The sequence below is a fragment of the Columba livia genome, chromosome 5 (genome assembly GCF_036013475.1).
Source record: "Columba livia isolate bColLiv1 breed racing homer chromosome 5, bColLiv1.pat.W.v2, whole genome shotgun sequence".
Taxonomy (NCBI): Eukaryota; Metazoa; Chordata; class Aves; order Columbiformes; family Columbidae; genus Columba; species Columba livia.
The window spans coordinates 64583989-64611580 of NC_088606.1; the positions used below are offsets into that span (position 1 = coordinate 64583989).

At 38.1% G+C, this 27592-nt stretch overlaps 1 protein-coding gene across 4 annotated transcripts in view; it reads right to left on the reverse strand.

The window, feature by feature from the left end:
- The window catches only part of NELL1 (neural EGFL like 1), a 275157-nt gene that overhangs the window by 133869 nt on the left and 113696 nt on the right, over positions 1-27592 (reverse strand). For all 4 annotated transcript variants that reach the window (XM_065065504.1, XM_065065502.1, XM_065065501.1 and 1 more), the window contains exon 13: positions 6087-6212. In XM_065065504.1, coding sequence (XP_064921576.1) covers positions 6087-6212 — 126 coding nt within the window. The remainder of the gene's footprint in view (positions 1-6086; positions 6213-27592) is intronic.

A 27592-nucleotide genomic window follows, 5' to 3' on the forward strand; every position in this document is an offset into this window, starting at 1 on the left:
GGCACCTGCAACTAAACAGCATTTCTCTTCACAGTTATGGGAACAGAAATGCAATTGACTATTGAGCTAAGTCCTGTCTTGCCTTTTAGCACCTGACACATAAGGATCTCGGGAAAGGAGACCAGCATAAGAGTTTCTTGTACTTGCTGAGTTAGTACCATCATAGCGTCGTCCATTCAGGTTGGCTTAAAACCAAGTTCCAAATGCATTTGGAAATGCCTGAGTGCTTCCCTGAAGATACAGTGCGGTGAGAGAACAAGCACACAAATCAAGATGTAGCTTGTAGAAGGACAATGGGCTGTCCTCAGCATGTAGAGGACAGAGGAGACTCTGAAGCACGAAATGCTTCAGAGAAATATATTGATATATTAGTATATATTGATATATTAGTGCCAGGCAAAATCATTAGGGTCCAGATCTGCCTGAGGTCCTTAACCCCAGTCACTTATTGTGCTGAACACCTGCTGCCTAATCGATAAATGGTGACCCATAACTATGACCTCATCCCAATTAATATTTTCATAAGTTTTCTTTAGAAATTATGTAGTGCTAGACAAGATACTCACTAATGAAATCCTCTAGAACAGCAACCTCTGCAGAAGGCTCTTCCCTAAAACATACCTGAAAACTATTCCACCACAGACCTACCTCCCCTGCCCATGAACCCAGACTTGGGTTTCCAGCTTGCAGACATGTCCATCAGTTCACCAGCTCCGGGGCATCATGTGAATGGTGGTAACATTTGTTTACTGACCTCTGTGAACATCCAAGACCCTGCACAGTACTTCAAAAGTTCAAATGCCACACAAAAAAATGTTATTGTTTCTTTCTTGAATGTTAATTTAGTTTACTGAAAAGGAAAAGGTGGGGGGAAAAAAGGGTCAGTGGATTAGATTGCAGAAACAGCACTGTCTTTCAAAAAGTGACTATATTTTCAATTGGCTGCCTAAAAGCTTCTATTCAGGTCTTTTTCAAACACATGCATGAGAGGCCAGCAACCTGTCCTTTGAGACTGCCACCTCATCATTGCGAAATTTGTTGCATTATTAGTATTATTATGGGGTCAACTACACCACCTTGAACCTGCCTGGTAAACTCCAGCAACAAAAATCTAAAGGCATCAATTTTAGTGACAGCAAACAATTTAAACAACGTTTGTTCTAACCATAGCAGGAAATTCCTGCAGTTGAGTTGCCTTTCACAGGTAAGGGAGGGGAAGAAGAGAAGAGCAGAAGGGGGCTGATGTTTTGGGTTTTGTTTTCCTTGAAATTGAGATTTCTCAGAGCTCTACATTCTTCTGTGCTTTAGGCACAACTTTTCCAATAACATGCTGCAGAAAGGCTTGTTCTGAGGTGCATTAGATTCAAAACTCAATATATTATGCCTAATATAATATATATAACCTATAATATAACCTAATATAACCTATATCCACACAGGATAGAACTGAAGGGGCTTATGGGATAACCTGTCAAAATCATTAGGTTTTCTTACAACTTCTCTACTCATACAGTAAATCAAATTATCACGTAAAAGTAGCATTTAAATTCTATGACTTCTTCTAAACAATATATTTCTATATAACATCGGTTCTCCCACAGAATTAAAATACTGAATGATGTATTTGGAAAATAGTTCCTGTTTCTGCGATACAGGTTTGATTTCTGCAAGTAACAAATGATGACTTTAGTGACTCCTTGCTTAGAGAAGCCAAAGGTAAAAGAAGTTCTGTGAACATTATCACACAAAATAAGGACTGAAAAAGGGTTAAAAGCACAGTCCAGTATTCAAACCATGCGGAACTGCGAAATTCCACAGTAAAATCTGGAGATGGATTATTTGCATGGAGGAAAAACATCTGTCAGCATAGCTTGGTGCATAAAGAGGAGGATGTCTGCATATAAGTCACACCACATTTTGGCAGAATGTGCTGCTGACATATGTTGGGTGGCCAGATTTCTTGAAAAGATGCCCCTAGGGCAAAATGGACCAAGTCATTCTCATGTCCAAAGGAAGTTTCTTCATTTTGGAAAAGGTCCACGAGTAATACATGCAAATAAAGGAATAAAAATATCTTGGTTTTCTCATTTGTAAAGGTCTTTTTTAAGCTTTAGTGCATACTTAGTGAATATTTGTAGGAAATTAAAAAAAGAAGAGAGCATCCAGGCCCAGTAGCAACCACACAAAATGAGACAAACAACTTATTCTTTGAATGACCACAGGATTTTAGAAGTTTTTCAGCATCTCATGCAGCCCCAAGGCAAACATTGCAAAATGAGGGTGTATTTTTTTAAATCATCATCATAGATGTTCAAGGCCAGGAATCTTTATCATGATTAGCATGATTATCATGATTATCATTATTTTCTTCACAGAAAATGCCAGTACTATGCAAAACTAGATGAGACCCATCTACACTGTTGCCTGATCATATTAGCATCATATACCTAGTTATTACAGATAACTTATAGGCTACTAAGATGAAACAGCATTTATTTACTTGATTGAATAGCGGTGGGACATAGAAACTGTATATTGTAGTTTCAAACTACAGAAAATCAGACACATACATGCATTTTCAAGATCACAGCAGAGAACAGATACAACCCATCAAAAATAAAATGGAGATTTTATTATGCAATTTATAATGCTCCAAAGAGTATGAAACTAAGTAATGCACTTTCGAAGCAAACTCCCCAACTCATCTGATAGAAGAAGGCAACCTAAGAAAACTCATTGTTCAACAAGCAAGCAAAGTAGAAACCTGTGGAAGTCAATAAAGTGGTTGAAATCTGTAGATTCCAGTAAACGAGAGCATCTGGAGCAGCAAATCTTGCTGCCATTTTCAGAACGGGTGAGACTGTGATTTACCTGAGAACCAATAAATAACCTGTCAGTGTCACAGGAAGAGACTGAAAGAAGCTTCCTACTCAATGGTAGCTTTTCTTAATAAAAGTGTCTTTCACTCAACAACTTAATTATTAACATTTCAAGCTCAAAGCTCTAGGACTAGGTGAGCAGAAAAACACTAATGTACCTTTCTTGGTGAACACAGGTTAAATTTATTGCTGGACTGACTAACCTGTCATGGGATGAACCTCGACACACAAAGTCTTTTGTTTATGTGAGACTGAATATTGATTATTTATTAAAATAGCCACTACTTAATTTGAAATAATATTTCAGAATTTAATTCAATTGTATGCTTCATATAGAATGTTATTTTAGTCCCTGTGTCTCTGTGATTGCATTTTCTATAAAATCAGCACTGCTTCCACCACAGGAGCTTCTTACTGATAACCACAGTAAGTTCTGACTCCACAGTTCTCATCATCAGCAATGGGAATATATTATTCAAAAATTGTTTTGGGAAAAAAAGTTTCATCAACACAAAACCTGCACTAATCAGTTTAATTTGAGCAAGATGCAGAATTATAAGAAAACACACTGTAAGCCTCACATTTAAAATTCAGAAATATCCTAATTAATTTAATTTGCCTCAATTCAAATTTGACCTAGCATTTCAATATTCACTTCAGCTCTTTTTATAAAGAGAAAAACCCCAATATAAAATTGAAGTATTTCTTTCCAACTTAGGGCTTCCACACATCACTGCTTCCCACCTTTTGAAAGCCTCCAGAGCACAAGGACCAGCCACCAAGGCCACCAAGCAACACCCGGTGACTTTGTAGCTCAACGAATTAGACTCAGAGTTCCCAAAACATGATACCTCCTGCTCTACAGAATAACTCTGCTTTTAGGTCAGCAGTGCAGAAAATACATGCAATGCCGTGCATGTGCCTTAAGCACTTGCATTTGCAACTTGTTAACCCTTCTCCTGAACCCATCAGAGCCTGACCCCACAGACACAAAATTCAGCCGTAATCAGAACGCAAACCCATCTCAGGCTTTCAGATTTGTCCCCAAATGCACGGTTCAATAACCAGATAATGTCTCATTATTTTGTTTGAATAAAAAGGAATAAATTTTAAAAACTGAGTAATAGCCACGATCTATTTTGCTTGTGCCTGCATGAGGGGGAACTAGTTAAGTATTTGGTGCCTGATTTTTATCATTATTATCACTATTTATTTTTTTTAATATTCATTAGAGGAAAAGCCTGTATAAATATAATGCAAGATTCAAAAACAGGATTAGTGCTTCTACTGCACAATACTTACTTTAAATATTCTTATTATTATAAAATACTATTATTTCTATATATAACCGAGTTTCTCCCCATCTGTGTTACATACTTGCTGTGTTTTTTAACTGTGATGTCAAACAATAAGTCATTTTAGCAAGGTAATAATAAGAAACAGCTACCTCACTCATTCTATTATTTCATTCTTATACCAGTTCTGGAGTTTTTGTGTGCATGCACTTTAAACAAATGTTCACCCATTACTGTCAAGCAACTTGTCTTACTACTTTGTATTTTCTCTGTGAATCACAAATACCCTGCTTTCTAAACTATGTGCATGCCTAATGACAGTGGCTTGCTGGAAGGAAAGGAATATTAGGAAATTAGTAGTGCATGTAAGAGAAGTGGCAGCTTATCAAAAACACTTTCCTTATCGCACACACATTTAGAACAAAATTTAAGGTCTGAAACTTTTCTGATATGGCAGATTGTAAAAGATCAAGTAAAATTCAAAAGTTTACTTGAAAGACACAGATTATATAGAAATAATGACTCTCTTGGCAAAATTAAAATCAGTTTCCTGACAGCTATTTAGCATCAACCTCTCTCAAGAGGTGGGCAGGACTTCCCCACAGTTTTTGTAAACTACGTAATCTGTGCTACAAGACATGTTGTAACCATGAAAGTCCACATTTCCTGGGACATTCCCTAAGGATAACATGCATTACAACAGACAATAATTATTCCGGTCTGGAAATCATTCTCATATTCAATACCCCTGTGCCATCTTTCCACTTGAGAAAACAGCTCACCCAACATAACTCTAGAAATGGTCTTGTGTGAAGCTGACTTATTTCCACTCCAATAAATCTGTCTGATTTTTTCCTCCTTTGCCAGACAGGTGCACCATCAAAATAATCCTGAGATCAGCCTTTCTGGAGGGTTCAGACTGAAAGATGCTATCCCATTAAGTTCAACTGGACTGAGCATTTCAGCAGCTTCTTGCACATTTCCCAGAGATTGCCAGGGAAGGTTCCTTAAAAACCTCTAGATGGAAATGAGACCTAACCACTTTCCACTAAGAATTTTTAGCACTCTGTTTGCTGGCAGGTGTTAAAAAAGAATCACTGGATTTATTATCTAATGCTATCACACTTGTTCTCTTTACTAAACAACATGTGTCACAGTCCTGGAGACATTAATTCTCAGCATTAATAATAACAATTTCCAAATCACTTAACAATAAAAGGGTTTGAGAACTTCATACATTTTCAGTTTTGCTTTTGTATATTTGCTTCAGAAAGCTTCTCCTCCTGGATAATTTCTCATGTTTCAATTCACTGACGAGTTTCAAAACAAAGGTAATGAAACAGCATTTTATCTCATTACACGTGCGATCTGATCTTGGCCTTTGCACCTTGTACACAAGCCAACCTTGGCCAGCAGAGGTTCAGATTAGATAACAGGAAAATTTATTCATGAAAAGGGTTGTGAAGCACTGGAACAGGCTGCCCAGGGAAATGGTGGAATCACCATGTCTATAGGGGTTTAAAAGACATATAGATGAGGCTTTTAGGGACATGGTTTAGTGCTAGAGTTAGGTTATGGTTGGACTCCATGATCTTGAGGGTCTCTTCCAACCAAAATGATTCTATGATTCTATGTCCTGGTTGACAAGAGCACTCTGTGTGTGAACCACAGGGCTTCTTGAGCTGCCTTCCAAGTTAATCCCAAACGGCCCGTACAAAGCAAATGGACCTCATATCACATTTACTTATCTCACTTGTGCCTAAATTTTACGTCAGCAGTGGGCCAGCTAGTATGTGGCATTTGGTATGGCACAGGGGCCAAGTAAAAGCTAAGCAATACACACAACACAGACTGTAACACTACTATTGGTGTGTGTATATATATATATATATATACGTATGTAAGAGCTCACCTGTACAGGAGAAATCATCCACACGGACATAGCCCATGACACAGTCACAACGATAGGATCCAGGTAAGTTAACGCACACCGTATTGGCATGACAATAATGCATCTTGGCAGCACATTCATCAATATCTGCAGGAAAAAACAACCAAAGAAAGTCCCAGTCAGGCTTCATGAAATCAAAAACATGACACAATATTAGAATAAGAGGAAACAATTCCCATTTACAACTCCAAAGGTAATCTGGTTTAACTCTGGCACTAAAGAACAAAGCATATTTACTAGAAAAGCATAGCTTAAAATAGAGCTAAAACTCCTGATAATATGATAGTAATGGGTTCCTTCCACTGTTCTTGAAATCCTAAAACTTTTTTAACTCTCTAAAAGTAACACATTCATGTTTTTTTTTTTCCTATTACAATATTAAAAGACAAAAACCAACGCAAATTTTTCAAACACATAAAACAGCACCATAAGTATGAAAATCCTAACTCTGGCTTATCGGTAAACTAAAGCACAAAGGCACAGTAGCTCTGTACAACATTATATCAGCTGCAGTGCTGGATTGATATGGCACAGCAACATTTGTCAGGGCAATGCAGCAAATTCAGCTGCAGAGTTATCAAATATTCCAGCCATCCAGATGTACCCAAGTGCTCTGACAGTGCCCTGCCCCTGGAACCCACTCCTGGAGTTACTGAGTCTGTGCCACTTCCACATCTTGCACAAGCAGAATATTGAGCCAGTCACCTAAACCCATTTAAAACCTGCTTTACATCATCCCAATGCAAAAAAATGGTAGCAACTTGACCCCATCTTCTCTGTTTGCTTGAGCAATCTCTCCTGCTGCTGCAAATCCAAAATTCAAAACTATTTTCACAATGGTGAATCAAACCTATCATTTACCTGCCTGTTTAACAATCCCAAAGCTCTGTGATATTGTAATCTGAGAAATCTTCTCTCTTCCTTCCCCACAAAACCAGGTATTATACTGAAGAATTCTCTTTATTTTTTTTCTCAGCAGGATAGATTTTCTGCTTAGTAGCACAGATTTTACATAAAGTAATGCACGGTTTTCAGAAGATTAATTCTAGTGTGACATACGGCCACACAAAGAAAGATGAATCAGACTCATTTTTTCCCCCTTTTACTTTCTCCTTGTTATTGTTTGCTCACACTCAAGAGTGGTGTTAATTGACAACACAGCTGAAGAACTTCCTCGGATGGTGGGGTACAGATGAGATGGTCACCCCACAGTGTGGTCTCCTACTACATCCCTCCACAGAGCTACCTGTAGAGACCAAGCTACAACCTCCTCCCACATGGTGCTTATGGCGGACATGATGGAAGTGCCACAAGGGGTTAGTACCAAAACACCAGGATTTAGCCCCAGAAGGTGGGGGAATATAATTGTGCACATATTGAGTTGTTGGTTGACTAAATTTGAGTATTCTCTTTAACCTCCCTAAACCAAAGTAGTTGCAGTTGAGATGCACCCACACTTCCAGTCTCTAAAAATGAAACACATGCCAGCTATACTCACACTTGCTACACTACAGACATCTGTCCAGTAGGAACGACTAGCTAAATGACTTTGTGTTGGCCACCAAACAGCTGTCAGTTGGCAGCAATTTCTGACTGCTGCCAACTTGAGCTGAATTAGAAACGATGGCCTGGAGGCAAAAGACTGTACACCACTGCAAACACCTTGAACTATCTCATTCCTGCATTTCTGTTGTTTCTATTGCAGTGCCACTTGATGAAATGAATTTTAAAGTGTCGGGAGCATCAATATATGGAAGATAAAAGCCAAGAAAAATCCTCCCACATGTCTTGTTATCACACGACTGAGCGCTAGAGCCACTTGGGAAACACTCAGGTGTTGACGTGTGTTCGCGCTGTTCTGCTTGCAGCCTCTTTTTAATAGGTTTTTGGAGCATAGCTTTGAGGAGTTTTGTTCTTGCATATCTAATAATTTCCTAGCATAAAAGGGAAAGGAAGGAAAAGATGTCTGAAAAGAAAGTAAGAATGTCAAAACAGCAACCAATTCACCTGAAAATTAACCTTACGCGCTACAGCCTATCTCCAGCTTCCTTCTTGAATTCACCAGACAACACTCCTCCTCTTTCTTCCCCCAAAGGGAAGCGAGAGGATTAAAAGTCTCAAAGGTGAAGGAATTGGAACTTTGATTCATTGCGAGCAAGACCCACATTACTGTAACACAAAACGTTAGAATATCCAGAGATAAAAAGAAAATTCACAACCTGTATGAAAATACAACTGTGGAAGAACTTCTCAAAAGGAGACTATGGACTTCAAGTGGTGACTTGACTATAAATAGTGGAATTGAGAACAACTGACACCGGAGTGCTCCAGAAGTCCTTGAGTCCAGGAAGAAAAAGTCGGGGCCTAACAAAGGAACCAGAAGGAACAAAAGATCCCTCTCTTCAAACTTTGCTCATTTATTTAACTCTCTTCTCAGTTTTTCTTGGTGCATTTTCCATAAAATCTTTTGGTATTTCACATTTTCTTTCACCTTTGCGGTATTAGCCTTCTACTAACACACACATTTCCTTTATAGAGAATAATATTGAGAGGTCAAAACCAGCAATAGTATTTTCTTATTAAAGCCTGTAAAGCAGTGCTAAAGCTGTTGTTCTGGACCAAAATTCTACAAATTCTTTAAAAGGTTAGGTATTCATCACAAAAAGCTGTGGGTTTTTACTTAATATTGTTAGAGTAAAATCCATAAAGCACAGAGTGGTGTATATCAGCTCAGTTGTAATGGAACTCAAATTGTGATTCATGTGTATAGATTGCTTGTCGCATTTGAAATATTAGAGCTCATCTTCTAGTGGTCTTTTGAGGTGATAAAAATACATGATTTATGTGTCTCTCCAGACGGGTGAAGTAGTTTGTTTTTCTTTTAAAAAGGTATACTTATGGTCTTTAAAATGAGACTTGACACAGCATAATGAACATTCACATATCACCAGCTCCCATCTACATAAGCCAGCTCTTTGCAACAACAAAGACTTTGGGGCTTCACTTTTCCAGTGAGGATGGTTACGTTACAGGTGGGCTGGGTTGGGAAGCAAGTGCTGTCCTACTGGGTTCAAGTGTTCCCTTAACAGTCAGCAAAATAGAGTTCCGAGCCTACGCAGAGCTCTCTTTACCACAGTACTCACCTACCCTATAGCTCATCAGTTATCACCGTTACTCCTTAGAGTTCTAAAGAGTGTTTGTGAGTGTATAGGGAAATATACACTTATTATCTTTTATTATTTGTGCCGGTGCACTCAGCAACACTACGAGTACACTGAGACAAAACACAAGAGCAGTATCTCAGTGGAGATGATCCACACCTGACATGCATTTTACTGCACAGCACACACTCATCTCATACCACCAACCAAGCAAAACAAGGTGGGATGGAAAGAAAATACCAATGGTGTTCAACCCATGGCCAGCAAAAGAGGTTTTCTCACCTGCAAATGTACTTGATGAACTTCACAAACCACTTAACCCTTTTCACGCCTGACTTGGAATCCTATTGCTAAATATTTAAAGTTGACAATGAGATGCCAAATCACAACTAGAGAAACTTCTTATTGTTTATCCCCTCCAACAAGTGTCACACCAAACCAAACTAATCTCTGCTGTAAAGAGGGCACAGTTCTTGTTAATGGCAATGAGTTATATCCACACAGAAGGTAAAATGCATGAACAGTTTTTCAAATGGTTACTCTTGTAATAACCGCACGTGAGAAATCTTGAAACAAAGCGCACTCTGCCCCTGGAATTGCAGAGCATTTAATAATAAACCATTTGGACATTTGCAGTATCGCTACCTGTGGTTTGGGCCTTCATTGTTTAACTACTGGAAAATAATAACATTCAGATTGAAACCAAATTAAACAAAGTATGACGTGTTCCAGAGTACCAACAGATGACGGATTTGGAAATCTGCTAAGTATCAGAATCAATTACTCCATTTGCAAGTGTCTCTCAACTATTCACTTTGTAGTTGGAGAGCAACATTCCCAAACTTAACTCTAATTTTCAAGCACTCTGTGAGGAAGCAAAGACAGAAAAGCAAACATGGGGGGAGGAGGAAGGAAAGGAAAAGGGAAAAGGGAAAAGGGAAAAGGGAAAAGGGAAAAGGGAAAAGGGAAAAGGGAAAAGGGAAAAGGGAAAAGGGAAAAGACAACTTTGCAGAAAGTTCTGATCTCTAATTCATTACTCCCAACTAGAAAATATTATTAGTGGGGGGTAAATTCCCCTCCCTATTTCTTATTCAAGTTAATACAATGCCTTGACTTGAACTATATTAAACCCTGGTGTAAATAATCTGGATTTTTTTTTTTAAATAAAATCAACCCATGTTGTTATTTAGATAATACAAAATCTTAAAATATGTTCACAAGCTGATGGAATCACATAAACAGTTTCCAAACAGTGGAGCATAATAGTAGGGGAGCATAAGAGAGCTCCTACAATTTCAGTCACCCTATGCTTATGCAAAAACGAACATATGTTCTTTTCCTTGATCTTTACATTTAGTTTTCATTCTCCAGATTCTCCCTGATTCTTTCCTGCTCTTATCTCCTTTCCACTGCCAGACTCACTTTTCAGCTCCCTTGCTTTATTTTTCCCCCCCTCCCTGTCTTCTTTCCCATATATCTAACATACCCCACACCTGTTTTGTACCTTTAGCACAGGGCTGCTTTCTCAAATTGTGCAACACAAGCCTCAGAGAGCCAGAAAGCATCAGATGGCAGCAATCAGCAGTTCCCTGTGGGCTGGCAGCAGCTCAGCTTCCCACCACTGCCTAAGAACAGACTAATTATTGCCCGCAAATGTTTAGGCTAACCTTAAAACCATTTACCAACTTGGACTCCTTGATAACAATTAATCTCCTCCAAGGCAGGGCTGCCGTGCAAAGGCAGAAGACCCTCGTCATTCCTCTGATTTGGACAGATGGAGCTACTGCCTGCTCAGAGCCAGGAAAACAACCCAAAACAAAAGCAGATCAGCCAAAGGAGAAAGTCCCTTTCCAAAGGGCTAAGAACCATTACTGTAATGTCGTTAAGGCACTAACTAGCTAAAAATACCTTCATAAATTAGGGCTGCTGTAACATCACCTGAGAATCCATAAGCAATAAAATAACTATCAATATAATAACATCAGGAAGTATTATCACTTTGACTTTTAGAGCTTCATTAAGACGGTGCAGCCTCTTCCTCTAGGCACAGCGTAAAACTGCTTTACATACCTACTTAACGATCAGGACAAGAGTATCAATATTCCAAATCTTTCTATCAATTTAAGTGCCCCTCTGGGGATGACAACTGTTTAACAATCCAGTTAAACAAACAAACAAATAAATATTTGAAAACACACACTCACATGCAAATCACACCTGACCAGTCACACTTTCCAGAGCAGACCAGCCCTCAACTAATGTAACATTGCTGAGAAGGACCAAAAAAGCCTTAGACATTCAAATATCACTTAGGCACATGAGCTCCTCTTCTCCATCCTTGTTAATGCTTACAATAATCTACAAATCATTAGTCTAAGTTATGGCTTTTTTTGCTTTTAAAAATAGAGTGTTTCATAACCGGAGTCTCCAATAATCTGGCCAACTCTGGAGCCAGGATATTTCAGCCACAGTCATTTCGCTCATCATCCCTCCAAATATCACAATCCTATCATGAAAGACAGCACTAGATTCTTTAGTTTGCTGTCCACACTATCTAGTGATCCTCTGAGACGATTTTCCTTTTATTATTCTAGTAAATTCTGCTCCTCTCTAAGGAAAACTAAAAATATGCTGTTCCAGTCTCCCTTGCACTTTCCATCATTACGCTGACAATTTACGATGCATTATTAAATGTCTGTGTGGTTGGTTTGGGGGAGATGGTCCATCCTCAAGAGCCTTGAGATCTCTTAGGACAAGAGCAGTTTATTTAAATTGAACTTTTCATAAAAGATTATATGAACCAGTTAGAAAGCTGCCACTGACATGTCAGCATTAAAGAAAATACAAGTAATGTGGTGTTGCTTTTAATAGAAAGGAGCTGTTTTCTTAACCCTAAGTGAACGGCTGCATTCATTTTATAAATACATTAATAAAAAATGTTCACAGACTTATAAATATTACTTTCTTAATGTTTGCAGCTATAGCTCTTAGGGATGATTGATAACTTATTCATAAGGTATCTCTGACAGTTGCAAATAAGTTATTTAAAAAAAAAATACGCAGCCAGAATTCACATATGATAATGCAGCTTAGAGAACACAGATTAAAAATAATCACAAAAAGCAGAATGAAACATTTGGGGGAACAGGTTTTGGCTAACGGCAGCAGATCAGTCATTTGCTCAAACATGTCAAAGCAACTAGCAAAAACAAGTCACGATTCTTCACCTATAATAGCAGACACTATGATGCTTCAAACTTAACTGAAATCCAGATTGGTTTTTCCAGGATTATTCAAGACGCAATTTATTCTACCTAATTATTATTTGAAAACAGACTGATATTTGTATTTAAGATGCATGGCGGCAAAACGGGCTACTAAGCTGTGTGCCTGAGTGGGTGTAAAGACTTTTTGTCAGAGATGCTGCTTAATTTGCCCTTCCGCTAAGTGGTTTATGAGAGGCCATATAGCAAACAAGTTACTTTCCTGTTTCAGAGTCCATCTGGCCAACAGGATTCCGAACTTTTACCCAAGTCAGTCCTACCGTCCCTGCTCTCCAGCTCTGGCCTCTGAGACTCCATCAAAGCAGATCAATGTCTTTGAGGATAATTTGCTATAAGGGATTAATGGATTCTGAAGAAAGATCATTATGTCTTCTCATAGACATTATGGCAGAGACGTTCTTCACCACCCCCAGGTATTTTAACATACTCAGGAATACCAGCAGAAAGAATTCTCTATTTCAGGAAAATGACCTGGCGCCTATTAGGAAAAAAGCATAGAACACTTATACCCTTTCAAGTTGTATTAAACCCACTGAGGAGTGAAGAACAAGATGTTGAATGCATCTGGTTATAATGAGACCACTTCAACTAACATGGAGGTAATCCCAAACAAGCTGGTGTTGGTCCTACAGGAGTTGTTGGCGCTCAGAACTTGGCAGGAGGAGCGAGCCTACAACAGGAGAAGTTGTCCACTCTTTGGTTCAGAGTATCCAGGGGATTTCATGGGTTACAGAACTATCGCTGCATCTCTCGAGAACAGGCCGATGTAACGACCCAGCTGGGATCTGTGCTGCCTCTCTCTATGGTTAGAGTAATACTCTTGGCAATTTTACCAAGGACACCACAGTAGATAAGAGGCAAATTCAGAGAAAGATATAAGATAAACTCAGAAAAAGCATGCAATTCAAATATGATGCATTTTGTAAATTTCTCTTATAAAAATGTGAAATCAGAAATAAGCCCATGTGGTTGTGAATCCGATGATGGCATTAGCATGTTCTTCAATATTAGTTTTATCTCAAAACCAGCTGAAAAACTGTTAACTGTTCTTTTTTATTACTTTTATAGAAATTGAATGTTTCATCGATCCATCACCCATTATTCAAAGGTAGGAAATAATCGTATTTGTACATGCTACCTTTCTCAGAATGGAAGTTTTTGTAAAATTTCACTCCCAATGCTAATTTTGGAATTAATAAAAATTCCTACAGATGTGATAACTAAAATGTTGGGGTACCCAAGGTTCATCCTTGTAAATGTAATAAATGCCTGCATGGGTATGGCAAGCATCCCAATAAAGAAACTTAACTTCACCACAGTAATCACATTTGGCAGTTAATCAAAAATGAAACAGTACACTGAACATGAAAAGCCACTGGCTCTTCGGCAGGCAACAGACTGAACAATAATGACGACATTCCTCCCTAGGCATCCTATATATCTTTCCCTAAAGCAGGAGATGTTCGGGAAATCTCGTAGCTGTTGAGGAGAAGATGGTGAAAAAATTAGGCTTGTTCCAAGGCATATGAAGGACAAATTCTTGCCACCAAAGATGATTTGATAAACCAAACCATGAATCGAGAGCTATACTGTCACAGTCTGTCAACACAGCACAGCACATCTCCGGCCAGCTGCGGGCTCCAAAGTTTGGAATCAGCAGTTTGACACTGTTCTCCATTGCGAAGACCCTGAGCATGATGACAAGGGTCTGATTGGCTCCTCCAATGAATCTGTACAGATCAACAAAAATGTATCTGAAAAGTCTATTCCCTTACATAAACGGTGCTCGTCAGTGCATTACTATTTGCCTATTCAGGACACAGAGAGTTAACTACTTTATGTCACGGGCTAGAACCCATGATATAAAGCTCAAGAAATTACTACGAGGACAGGAGAAGGAAGAGTTATATGTAATAAATCTAACTGGACTACTCTCCCTTAGTATTTAGGACCACTCTTCCGCCCATTTTTCTTCTTCAAAGGCTCTTAATGCACAAGATTCCATTCTAAATCTAACTACTTCATGCTCGGCTGTAAGAGTTACCATTACATAAGTCTACGTCAAATAAAAGGCTATGCTACTACTGCTTCTAAATACATTACAGCCCATTAGAAAACAAAGCAATATAATCACCTCATTCTTATAAAACTAGCTCTGTTCCTTAAAAAGGATTGCCTCTAGTTTACTGATTATATCAATCTGCTCCCAAAGCTCTGCTTGCCTTGGCTTTGATTTCAGTTATGAAAGAAACTCCCCTTTGGATCTCAGTAAGCGCTGATGAAGTAAATACTGTTGGTGGAAAAGGAAAGTCAGATTTGTGTAATAGATTCACCTCCTTTTTTTATCATTATTTTTTAATCCTACCAGACATTCACAGAGATACCAGTAGATGCTTATATGGGGAGGGAAGAAGGGAAGGGGAGAGGTGAGTGTTTTTTTCTCTAATCTTCCATTCACCTACATTAGCCAAGCATTATGACACATTGAAATAACTATATCCATTTTCATTCAGCTGATACCTTACCTTACCTTTTCAATCCCTTTTATCTGATTTTACAAATGGCTAAGGGGGAACAATGGATTACTGTATGAAAATGAACAATTATTTCTTCACGCTGCTACACCAAGAGCAATTACACTAAATACCTGGTTCCATCCACGCTTGTCTTGTAGCATTGTCCCAAATTTTTGCTTCACTGGTCTATTTTTATCCCTAATACTCTCACCCAGTTTGTCTCCTATCTGTGTCCTGCAATATTGACTGGCTTACTCTTTTAAATCCACACAGATGCTATCTTCAAATGATAAATTGTAGAAGGCTACCCATTTAATTGATCTAGAATCCCTGTGCCCACAGCAACCTTTTATTGTGGCATTTAGAAGGACACTATCTCTCTGAAAAATCAAATGCTAATGCAAACCGTATGGGTTTGGGGTTTTTTTTGGGGGGTGGTGTTTTTACCACGTCTAAAAAAAACTTACAGTTCCTGGAAAAGTACTGATCTTTCATTTTATAATTCCTTTTAATGTATGTAGTTATGATAAACAAGATGTGATATGTTAGCAGCAAAAAAACCATGCAAAATTAATGCTCCACCATTTTCACACTGAATTTCTGCAGCGCAAAGCAGCACACAGGTAATGGAAAAATATTGTCCCATGCTGGTAAACACTCACCGTGCCCTCTTCTCCATTTATGGCCTTCACAGCTCTATTTGCATTTTCCTAAATGTTGTCTCTTAACATCTTTTCAAGCATTCATTATTCATCTGTTTCCATCACATCTTGTTCCTCTGTGCAACTCTGCTCAAAAATCCATGTGGAAACACTGAACTTAAAGTGGCAGACCTGTCACCATCGCTAAGTCAAGGCCACGCCACCCAAACCAGGTGGTTTTATATAATAGAGGCTTTACTCATTTTATTTTCCTGGGTCCAGACTACTCCCTGTTAACCAGGTTCCACAGAGGGTTAGAGACAAATATCTTACATAAGAAAATTACAGATCATTGAGAAGCAGTTCTTTTCCTCGTATCCCTCTAAGCCATGCTAAACACCTTGCTTTGTTCTGCATCCTTGCAACACAATCCAGTCATATTGTTTGTGCCCTTTTAAATTTAATTTAATCAATAATGTAAAACTAAATACACACACAAACATCAGCAGAAGAAACATGCCTAATTTTATATCCTATAACTATTTTTCCCTATAAACGTAACCTTAATTGACATAACTGAAAAGTGCAAGGTGCATTTTTGATCTGAGCAAATATGGTAATCGGGTGTGATTTATAGCACTAGTTACCGAGAGAGGTATTTCTGGTTTGGAGATTGCAACAATATTGTATTCCTTAGGCATAACCTGAGGTGATCTAAGCAACAGGAACAATGAAAGGGGGCAGGGGGAGAATCCAACAGAAGATCATGAAAATATTCTTTACCTGCCGCTCTAATTCCTGCCTCAACACTTAGGAGGAAATTTTATTTTAATTGCTTTGCTTTTGGCTATGAAATTGAACCAGTGATTTAATGCTTTCCCCTTTGATAATATAGTCAAAGTTTAGCTGCAGTTAAAAGAAATTGGGACACTCAGGTCCTGACTATTTCATTTCTAACAACTCTGTGTCTGAATTACTATATCCACTGTCATCACAGTGAGACAATGATGTCTTTACCCTCATTTCCTTTATCAGTGTCAGCTACTGAGGAATTCATTCACACAGATTCCCTCAAATTCCACCAAGTCAGCGCACAGTGAATGGAGGAAGAAAAGAGATGCTGACCCACACCCCCTCACTCATGAAAACTAACTGTGGGCATGGCTGTTTGGTTGATGTTTTAACCAAAGCTCTTGATGGGGCGTGTGCCATCCCGCAAAGAGCCGTACCACAAACAAGCTTTCGGAGAGCCTTCCAGAAGCAGGATTTTAATTTGTGGTACACAGCACCCTGATCGTTGGGAGCGGAGGTCAGGAATGGGGGCAGTATTAAGTTGTTATTTGTGATACTAAATTACTATTCTATTACCAGTACCCTTATGTACATTTCAGAGCAGGTTATCAGCAATACGTCCCAGTTTGAGCATGACCAAGACAGGCTTTTAGTGACTATAAGCAATCCTCTCAAAACCCAGCAAAATCCACTGTGAAATACAGGACTGTACAGCAGGGCAGAGGCAGAAGCGGGAATCAGGTTGAAATAATCCTTGTGAAAATTAACGACGTTAAGAGTTCAATGGGATTTGATTTTAACGAACCTACTAAAGAGTGTGTGTATAGGTCTGTGTGTGTGTATACACGTATTTGTGCACTGCAGAGGGAGGTGAATCAACAAAGATCTCACACTGAATGAGGATAAAGAACAGGAAAGTTGAACCAACATCATGGGTTTCAATCACTGTTCTCTGTCTTGATTTTTTAAGGTAGATTAAGTTTTATTTAAAAGCAAAACGGTGACTCTTAGATTGCTGCTGGTGAAAGCTTCATGTTTTTTGACCCTGGAGATAACCATTATGAAAACAATATGAGCTTCCACTATCGCTATAAGGAGGGAGACCTCTATATATATCTAAAATGTATTTTCACCATCTCTATTAAGAAGCAAAATTCTGGCCCGTTTTCATCATTCATTCCACATTATTTGTAAATAATGCCTCACTCAGGGCAAGGAGGTAGAAGAACAGGGAATGAAGTTGAGCCTGGGAAGAAGGGAGGGGTGGGGAGAAGGGGTTTCTCAGATTTGTTCTTATTTCTCATTATCTTACTGTGATTTGATTGGCAATAAATTTCCTTTTCTCAAGTCAGGTCTGTTCTGCTCAGTCTGTTCCTCAAGTCAAGTCTGTTCTGCTCAATGGCAATTGCTGAGTGATCTCTCTGTCCTTATCTCCCCACACGAGCTTTTCATTGTATTTTCTCCCTCTCATCCCACTGAGGAGAGGGAGTGATAGAGCAGCTTAGTGAGCACCTGGAAGCCACCGATGTCAACCCACTTCATTTACTTATCATTTTAAACTAAGAATTTTATTTCCTTTAGCCTGTGAAAAAGTAATTTAAGCAATTATATCTCCATGTTCGGTATCTCTTGAGTACTAAAGAATGAAGAATCAGAGACCCATTTAAGAGGGAATGACTAAATCAAGATTTTTCAAGTTTCCACTCAAGTCCTGTAAGAATGATGCTAATAACTGTAATTTTAACAGCCAATAGATGCAATTTTAATTAGTTAGTCATTGTTTTTCATTAAGGTGAGTGATGTACTGAAACTCCATTGAGTCATAAAACCATCATTTAACACAACTGCCAGGCTTTTTGAGGCAATTCACTTGACATTCTATTAAATCAAAGGAAAGGTGTGACTACTGTATCTAAGCCTGCATCTGTATTTCTGGGTATAATAAGCATCAAGGAAAAAATTAGTAATGCGCAATAACAAGATCTGTACCCAGTACACATGCTTCTTTCTCACAAAAAAAATATATTCAAGATAAAAAAAAAGACTTTTTTTCTTAGAATCATCCACCTTTCTCCAGCTTCTCTTCCTCCTGTAGCACTTCCACAAACCCAAATATAAATGAGGGAAATAATCCGTTGACACAATAGAATGATCAATCCTATGGTCTAACAAAGCTGGATACATATAGAAATTTCTTCTTAACAATCAGTTTCTATTTATCTTCCAATTTTTCAGAAATCCTAACAACATTGTTCCTTAATTCTAGCTTCTCTTTATCTTGGTAGCCCTAAAAAACTTATTTTGTCTAGTCCATAATCCTGAATTCACAAAAAGCTGCTGTCTGACTGCTCATGCACATATTTGAAGCCAGTTATGTTCATTCTATCCCTTCAACCTAGCTATACATATCTAACTTCTGGTCTTGCCTCATAAATCAGTTCCTACAAGCCCTTCATCATTTTTACAGTCCTTTCTGAATAGCTTTCTATTTATTAATTTTAAATTATCTAACTGTACATGCCATTTGCCTCAATGTGACACATGCTCTGAACTCGGCTTCTGAATCTTCACAAAGATTTTGGAAGGGGAAAATCATGTGCTGCTTTGACCTTGGGAAATTATCCCAGAACCAGATTCTGTTAAAACAGTTTTAGAGAAAATATGAATGAAAAAAATTACACAGGAATAGTGAAATCACTGGGGTTTCATTATATTGAGGTTTACAGAGTGGCATGAAGACCTTCTAACCTGAGAAAGACCGATATGAATTTCTTATAGAGACAATTACAGAGCATGTAATTTGCACTGATTCTAAGCTATACATATCTTGCTGTTTTCCAAATAGGTACTAGATTCTCCTACTCTGATAAATCCCCCATAAATCCACTAGTATTTAAAATCCAAGGAAGACACAGCACCCCAAGGATGATGGGTAGACAATGTTCTCTTCGGCTCAAGGACAAGACTCAGCTCATGAGCTGCACTAGAATATCTGCACGTCAGAGCTTCAGCTGATAAAAAACAACAGACAGCTGATGTCTGTAGTATTTAAAAAATCAACCTATACACACATATTCATATATATGTGAATTAAACAAATCTTCAGTTCCTCCAGCAGATACAGGAAGGGCTCTGTTCCCTGTGCATGCTGTATTCATCTTAAATAAAGGCATCTTTTCACACTTTAAAGCCCTAAACTCTCTATCTGGGCATCTAAGCACGGGCACATAATTAAAGGGACATCACACACTGCAATTTGTTCAGGAATCAGTAACAAAAGATAAGCGCTAACACGGAGGAGATAAAAATTCAAAAGCATTCATCTTCATTCAGTCACAGGGAGTTTTTAAGACTTGGCTAATAAATACTAACAGCATATCCAGGGTATTAGCACTCATATGCTAAAATCCCCATTTGGTTCTATGTCAGTAAATTAATTTGTTTTAGTATCACGTATTAAAACATCTGATTAGTGATGTTGTTGATATAATAATAAAATATTTGACTAATAATTCAAATATCTACTGACAGATGAACAGCTTGTTTGTGAGGTGACCAACGTGAATCATAATCCTTAGCAAATTTCCCTTAGGTATAGCCAAGTTATTACTACCTTAGAAAAATAAATTCCTCCCCTACTCACAACATCTCTCCATTTTCTCAACTTCTGCTCCTTTTTTCTCTTTTTTTTTAAGATTTCTTGCTGTTTTCTCTGATGGGAAAATTGTTACTATTTTTAAGTACAAATCTCACCAGTTTATATTTTTGCAGCACTGCAATTTATCAATCTTACTTTAACCTGTCATTTTATCTGCTGTCCATATATATAAATACTGAGAGTTGATGTCTTATAATTAACCCAAAAGGCCCAAACATCCTGAAGACACAAAGGAGTTAGCTTGACAACAGCTACTGATGCAAGCTGATGCACAGTATGAAGAAATACATATTATGGCTTAAAACAATAGGGAGTCTGACTGCTAGACCTCTGAATTAGCCATAAATCACAGAAGACACATTTCTGAACTCAAAAGCAAGGCTACACAGATGGCTGGAGACCTAAGCTACGATGTCCTTCAGAAAGAGAAAGGTTCTCCATCCAGTTGGACTAGACTATCCATCCAACTATAGGTGTCAGCATGCCAAGCATGACATCGTACCTGGACATCTATCCTCTACAGTGCATTATACAGAAAAAGGAAAGTCCTGATGTCCACAGTCTGGGTTTGGATGTCTTAGTTATACCTATGAAACGTAAAATCATCTCACTGCATTGTTAGAGAGAAAAATTCCACAATTCAAAGATTATTTGGTTCTCTGCTATGAGTCTACTGTTTGCCCCAAACAGCAAAGACTTACCACAAAAAAAGAAGTGAACATAAGACGACAATGTCATAACAAAAACACATGAGTCAATAAACACATTCCCACAGGAAACAGAAGAGCTGTCAATTCGTCTGCCATTGCTTCCTAGGTTGGCCACCGCAGTGCAGAGACACAGGATCATATCCCACTTCAATTCATTTCAGCCTGGCAAATTGTAGCCGAGTTTTTTTGTGCAAAAGACTTCTGTAAACCACACAGGAGAAGCCCTCCTAGATGTGGATTTGACAGGGCACCTAGACTACCAGACATGTGGTAACAGGTTGAGTCCTCAATGGGCTTCAGCGAGCAGAAGCTGGCGTTGATGTTGCATTCAGCTGAAAGGAGAGTAGGAACATGGTCGTATCTGCCATTTCTCATTCCTCACCTCATCAGCCTCATTGTCTTCCCAGCATTGAAGACCCCTGGGGTCACAATGGAGGAGGCTGCAGACCATTGGATTCCTTTGGACACAAACCACCAGGAATAGCCCAAGTCAACATGGTACCTTATGCAATTCAGGAGAAAATTAGGCTTCTTCCAAATTTGTGAGGGAGAGAAAAGGCAACCTACATATATAGTCACTTCAGAAATCAGTTCCTAAGTCTTCCCTGATTTCTGACAACAGCCTACCCTACCAACATGGATTGTAAAAGCAGTTTTTGAACTCTTGTCATCATCCCTGTGTCTCAAACGTGGAGCTCAAAGAGAGCGATCTCTCTACCTGTGATCTCTCAGAGGAAGTGACAATTTCTCCGAGCACATCAATGAATGGTTTTTACACTGTGAAACTATTTCTCACACAATGAACAGTCCTTTGGCAAAGTATACTTGCTTCAGTGTTCAGATGCCATTTTCCCCTTAAGCCTCTGAAAGAAAAAACCTGCTCATTTTGTAGAAAAAGAGGGAGGTCAAGACTAAAAGATTCACCACTGTCCAGTCCTTCCCGCTCCCCCACTGCTGTTAGTGCTTTTCTCAGTGCACAAATGAAGATGGGGGGATGATTTTTCTCTTCACAGCTGGCAAGCTCTCCCATTTTTGAGATGATAGCCATGTGTGTTTACAATGCAGATTTACTCTTGGAGCTTAATCAGGCTGCATTTATTTTTAAATAAATGCCACTATTCACATATTACAGCGATACAGACTGCAAGGCAGTAGCAATATCTTGCTTAATTTCTCTGTGTATTTCCATTGTTTTTTTCAGGGGTTGTAAGGTTCACAGTATACTGTAGCATGTGTTGTTATAGCTGTGGCAAGTGTGAAATGATCATTATACTAGACGTATTCCTCCTCACCAGCTAGTTATGCCAAAAACACTCATTAAAAAAAGTGTACATACTAAATACAAACAATTAAAAAGTCTAATATTTATTCTCTACCAAACTGATATCCCCAGTTTGTGCTGTTAGGTACAGAGAGATTGTCAGGCATTTACTCCTAAATATTTTAGAGAGCTTTCCAAAGATCACAGACACAACCTGGAGTTTCTCCCGGAGGAATGGGAGCAGACAAATCTGGTACAAGAACATGCAGGGGATAAATATGACTTTCTGTACGGGGGATGCAGAATAGGCAGCTTTTCAGGAACACTCAGTTCACAGAACCTGAATTAATCTCTCACCAATCGAAAAGAGCAAAGAAGTCCAGTACTAGAAACTATTTATTGGGTTTTGGGGAGGTATTTAGCAGAGCTGGTTTACTTATTTTTATTTTTAGCAAATGGGTCACATGTCAAAAATAGAGTTTGGGCTTACCAGAAATCATTCATGGATTTGGAACAAATTAAGAAAGCTGAGCTCAGTAATACAAATAAACAACTTTTTGGAGAGCGTGACATTTCTAAAATAACATCTTTCAGTCTCACAAGGGAACAAGCACCACGCACACAAGAGGATGCAGAGAGGTTTGAACAAGGGTCAATCCCACCAGGAGACCATCCCAACCACAGCTTGGAGAAGCAGAAATAGAGACAACAGAGACAATAACCAAATGTTTTCCTGTCTGGGGTGGTGAGTTGACTCTCTTGGGATTTTGTTTGTTTTACAGCGCTCCCCAACTATTTGCAATTCTTCATCCAATTTCCATACATTTCTTAACATCTTAATACTTGTTAATTACTCTATAAAAAGCTGAAACATTTGCTATTGATTCTGCAGAATAACTTTTAAGAGTAATAATATAAATTTCCTGATACCTATTTCAGATATATTAATGCCCATACAAACCTAAGGTGTCACAACTGGCTTTATATAAGTAAACAAAAGTAGTTTTAATACTCAAAATATGTATAACCTCCATTACTAGAAGAATTGGAAATTATAACATTTTAAAAGCACATATTATTCAGGTCACATTTTACTTGTTATTCCTTATTTCTCTCCCAAGAGTAGACTTCTTTTTGTTGTTTTGGAGCCCACATTCTCCCCCCAGTATTCTAGGCTCTCTGATCCCTCCATCCTGGGCATCACATTGTTTGCTACATTAGTGCTTTTCACTAATTTTGACAATGAGTTATCTTAAAGACAGTCTTTCATTAATTTTGAATTGTCCCTTTCTTCCCTTTTAACCTGAGCCTGTCTGCAAAGTCAGTCTTGCCCCTATATTAGCTCTTTCTAGTCTAACTTATTGAAATGAACATTGCTTAAAAATGTAAGACATTCTATAAATCAAACACCTAAAATCCCAGTGTTTAATTTCCCTTGAGTAGGCCAAATCTAGGACACCTGAGCAATTGTTGTGACCAGATATTCCTCTTGAACACTTCCTCATGTTTTTTGTTTATAAATATGTTTTAAGATGTAGAGTTTGCCACTCAGTCTTCAAAATATGATTTAAGTAGAAAGACTATGACAAATTTACATATAAAAAGCCCTTGTACATATGCCTATGAAGTTATCAGGAATGTCTGGGTCAGAATTTAGATGGAAAACCTCCAGAAAAATGGGTAGAATGAATCTTGAATTAAACAATAAGTTGAATGACCAGTAGGTAATGCCTGCCTCATCTGAAAAAGAGCTGTTCTGGTTATGAGCTTTCTTTGGCCACTAATTCAAAGGTTAATAAAACCCAATGGGTTTTTTAGCTTTTGCTATAAGTCTATTGTCATATCATGCATAATTTTCAAACTGGGATTTTACTGAGGTTTGGCATGTTTTGCAATAGGAAACAAACAGAACAATGCTGCATAGCCATAGAGTTCTTACACTCCGACCAGCCATGGCCTCCCACAGAAGAGAATCGTAGCAGCAAGTGAAATAATTTGATTGTGGGTACAATAATTATATGGAAAGACCCCATTATACTTTTTTCTGCTCATAACATTACATAAAATAAGTCTGTATACCATGTGTTCTCACTTCACGTTATCTCATTTTTAATTATGTTTTAGTACTAAAAAGTATGCTCACTATCCAGATAATGTTTTCCTTTAAAACTACAGGTGGGTCAAACAGAGGTTCTTCTGAATCCCCAAATTTTAAAAATTCATCATCTCATTACCAAAAACCATTTCAAAGTGAATTAAGGTGCAAAAGAATTTGATTAACTACAGTTATAAATCTGAAACTAAAATGGAGACAGTTGTAAATCAAATAAAATACCTTATTAAAAGATATAACTTCAGATATTTATCAATCTCCAGAAATTAAGAGTAGAAAACAGAAAATTACACATGTACATGAAGATGGAATTAATCCTGTCATCACAACCTATTGACTGAGAGTAAATCAAAGAATAGACTGAAAACATCAGGGAATAGTTTGGGTTGGAAGGGACCTTCAAAGGTCATCTACTCCAATCCCCCTACAATGAGCAGGGTCATCTCCAACCAGATCAGTTTGCTCAGAGCCTCAGTCACCATCTTTTAAGTATATTTTTGGTGGTAGTTTGCAATTTTTAAAGCCACAATGTGAAGTCTTCAGGTTTGTTCTTTACCTCTAATTACCACCCAGCCTCACTGGAGACCACATCAGGGGTGAAGAATTTAAAAGCTGCAATAAACCTATAGAAAAGCTGGCTAAAGAAAGAAATTGATCAAATGATTGTGTACTGACTCATCTTTTGATGAGTTCAATGATACATAACGGATATATAAAAATAAGTCTACAAAGAAGGTTTGGGTTTTAACAGGGCTAACTGAGCGCCTAAGAAAGTTAACACAACTGACTGGACTGCACTGAGCTCAAAAATACAGAGAAATAACCTTAATAAAAGGCTGAAAGCATTTGGAGTGAAAGTGAGAAAAACTCAGCAAGGATGAAAAACACTTCAAAGAAGATATCAGGAGTAAGCAAAAAACTTACAAGGATGGGAAAAGACAGATTTATTAACAAGATAAGCCACGTCTCCTATGTTAGCCACATAGTAAAAACAGTGGCTGAGATCAATCTTTCAAAGGAAAACAGAATAAACAGTGAAATATTCTTTTTCACTTAAGCAGAAGAGAATCAGGAAAATAAAGAGAATGACCAGTTATAGATTCTCTTACTCTCATACAGATTCAAGGAGAAGTAAACTCTGTGTAACCACAAACCTGGGCAAATGTCCCCTTTCCTCATAAGAATAAAGACAAATGGACAGGAGCATTTCCAGCACACTGAAAGAACCAGAAGATGAGAATACAAACTCAATGGCAAGTTTTTTGCTGCAACCTATAAACCAATGGCAAGTAAAGTTGTCCTATTACATCAGTTAGTTTCATAAACCTTTACTTGAAAACTTTGTTCTTTGTGCATCCCAGATCATCATTTCTAAAGCAAAAATAACACTGAGAAATACTAAACATAGGACCTGCGTTCCAAGAAAGGAGAAGCGATAAACACATATTCATGTCATTTTGACACTGAACGCTGCAGACTTTGGAAGAGGCAGTAATTGAGGGCATGGAGGTATACCTGAAGTACGATAAAATGAAATATATACTCATTACTAGTAGATCACCTGAAAACAATAATGTGTTTTCTTAGTAAGATACCTGACTACTTGGAGAAGGGCAGTAAAGTGCAACTAATACATCTAGATTTAACTTGAGCATCTGATAGTGTCCTACAAGAACTTATTATTTAAAAGGCAGACAATGAGGAATAATATAAGAATACATCACAATATGGAAAACAATGAGGAATAATATAAGAATACATTACAATATGGATAAAAAAACTGTCTGTGTGAGGTGCTATATATAGAGTCTATACTGAAAAAAAAGCAGTTCTGAGGATGGAGAAATTTACTAACAGTGTTTCTCAAGAACCACCCTTGGGATTCATACTGCTTAATATATTCATTAGCAACCTTAGTTCAAGGACTAGATTATGAAATGCAAAGATGACAGAGTTATCAGCACGGAAGAACACAAGATCATCACACTGGAAGAACGAGATGACCTTCAGAGCAAGAAAATGGAACAAAATGAAATTTAAAAGCAAGAAGTGCACCATCATGACAAGAGAAAATAATGACAAAGATATCTCCTTTAAACTGGAAGTTCATCAGTTGTAAGAGATAGAAAAGAAGAAAGCTGGTCGATAAAATTATTATAAGGTACCAATGTGTTGCAACTGCAAAAAGGTCTAATGAATTTCGGGGACATGTAAGACATTATCAGCTGACTCAGAAAAAGACTACTCAGATCTCATGCAAAATAGCATGGAGATTCCTGATCACCTGTGTTCAAAACAAAACCTGTGCATGTATCCAGAAAACAGTTTCTAAGGTGATTATGAGAACGGGAAAATAACCATGAAAAGAAACAAGGAAACCTTGGCCCTTTCCGCTTAGTTAAACAAAGACTGAGTATATATATATATAATTATATATATATATATATAATTATATTTTACTATATATATGCTTATTGTGCTCAGTTTCTTCTCGTGGCTAGCTTTAAACATGGACAGAATGTAGAAGTATTAAATAGCCATGTGGAAGCTGGGTCTAATCCATCAGGGCAGAGAAGACCTCGGACAGGAGCCAGAGGTGCCTGACAACCCTGGCACTGACTGCAGACACAGTCAGGATCAGCTTTGACTCTTGAGCCCAAGTGTCCACCTGCCGACTCCTGTGAAATCAGAAAGTCCACACTTGCCAGCCATGGTCTGATGGTGGCTCCAAGTGGGAGCGAGGCAGAAGAGAGCACCAACTAAGCAAACAATAATTATTCATATATATATAATAACAGTAAGCATCTCACAGCAGCAGAAGAGTTACTGAGTCCAAAATTGGGAATAGCTCACCTTTATGTGATTTTTTAGTGAAGCAATATTCCTGTAAGCAACAGCTTGGATTATGTGATGCAACAAAATCCTTTCATATAGAAACATATATCCCCTGTATGGCTAAAATGAGATTTGTCTTACTAACCTGTTCACCCATCAAGTGTCACCTCTTTGGCTAATGGTTTAGATCGAAGGAAGGAACACAGCTCATAATGTACATAACCAACTGTGTAATGCTGCTCAGCGGGGAAATATCCCTCCTGTAACACTGCAGTGATTACCTTATGCCTTGAAGCATGAGAGCTGATGATCTTTATCTTACCTTTCATAACTACAAATGTTACTATTGGTCATAAAATTATCCAAGCACTTCAAAAATTCAGCCACAATATTTGATTTGATGACCCTCTGCACTAGGGACTAGGCACAAGCTCACTAGGCATTCAACGTCTGGCAAGTCATTTGTTTTAAATTACACTTTTATTTTCATATTGCG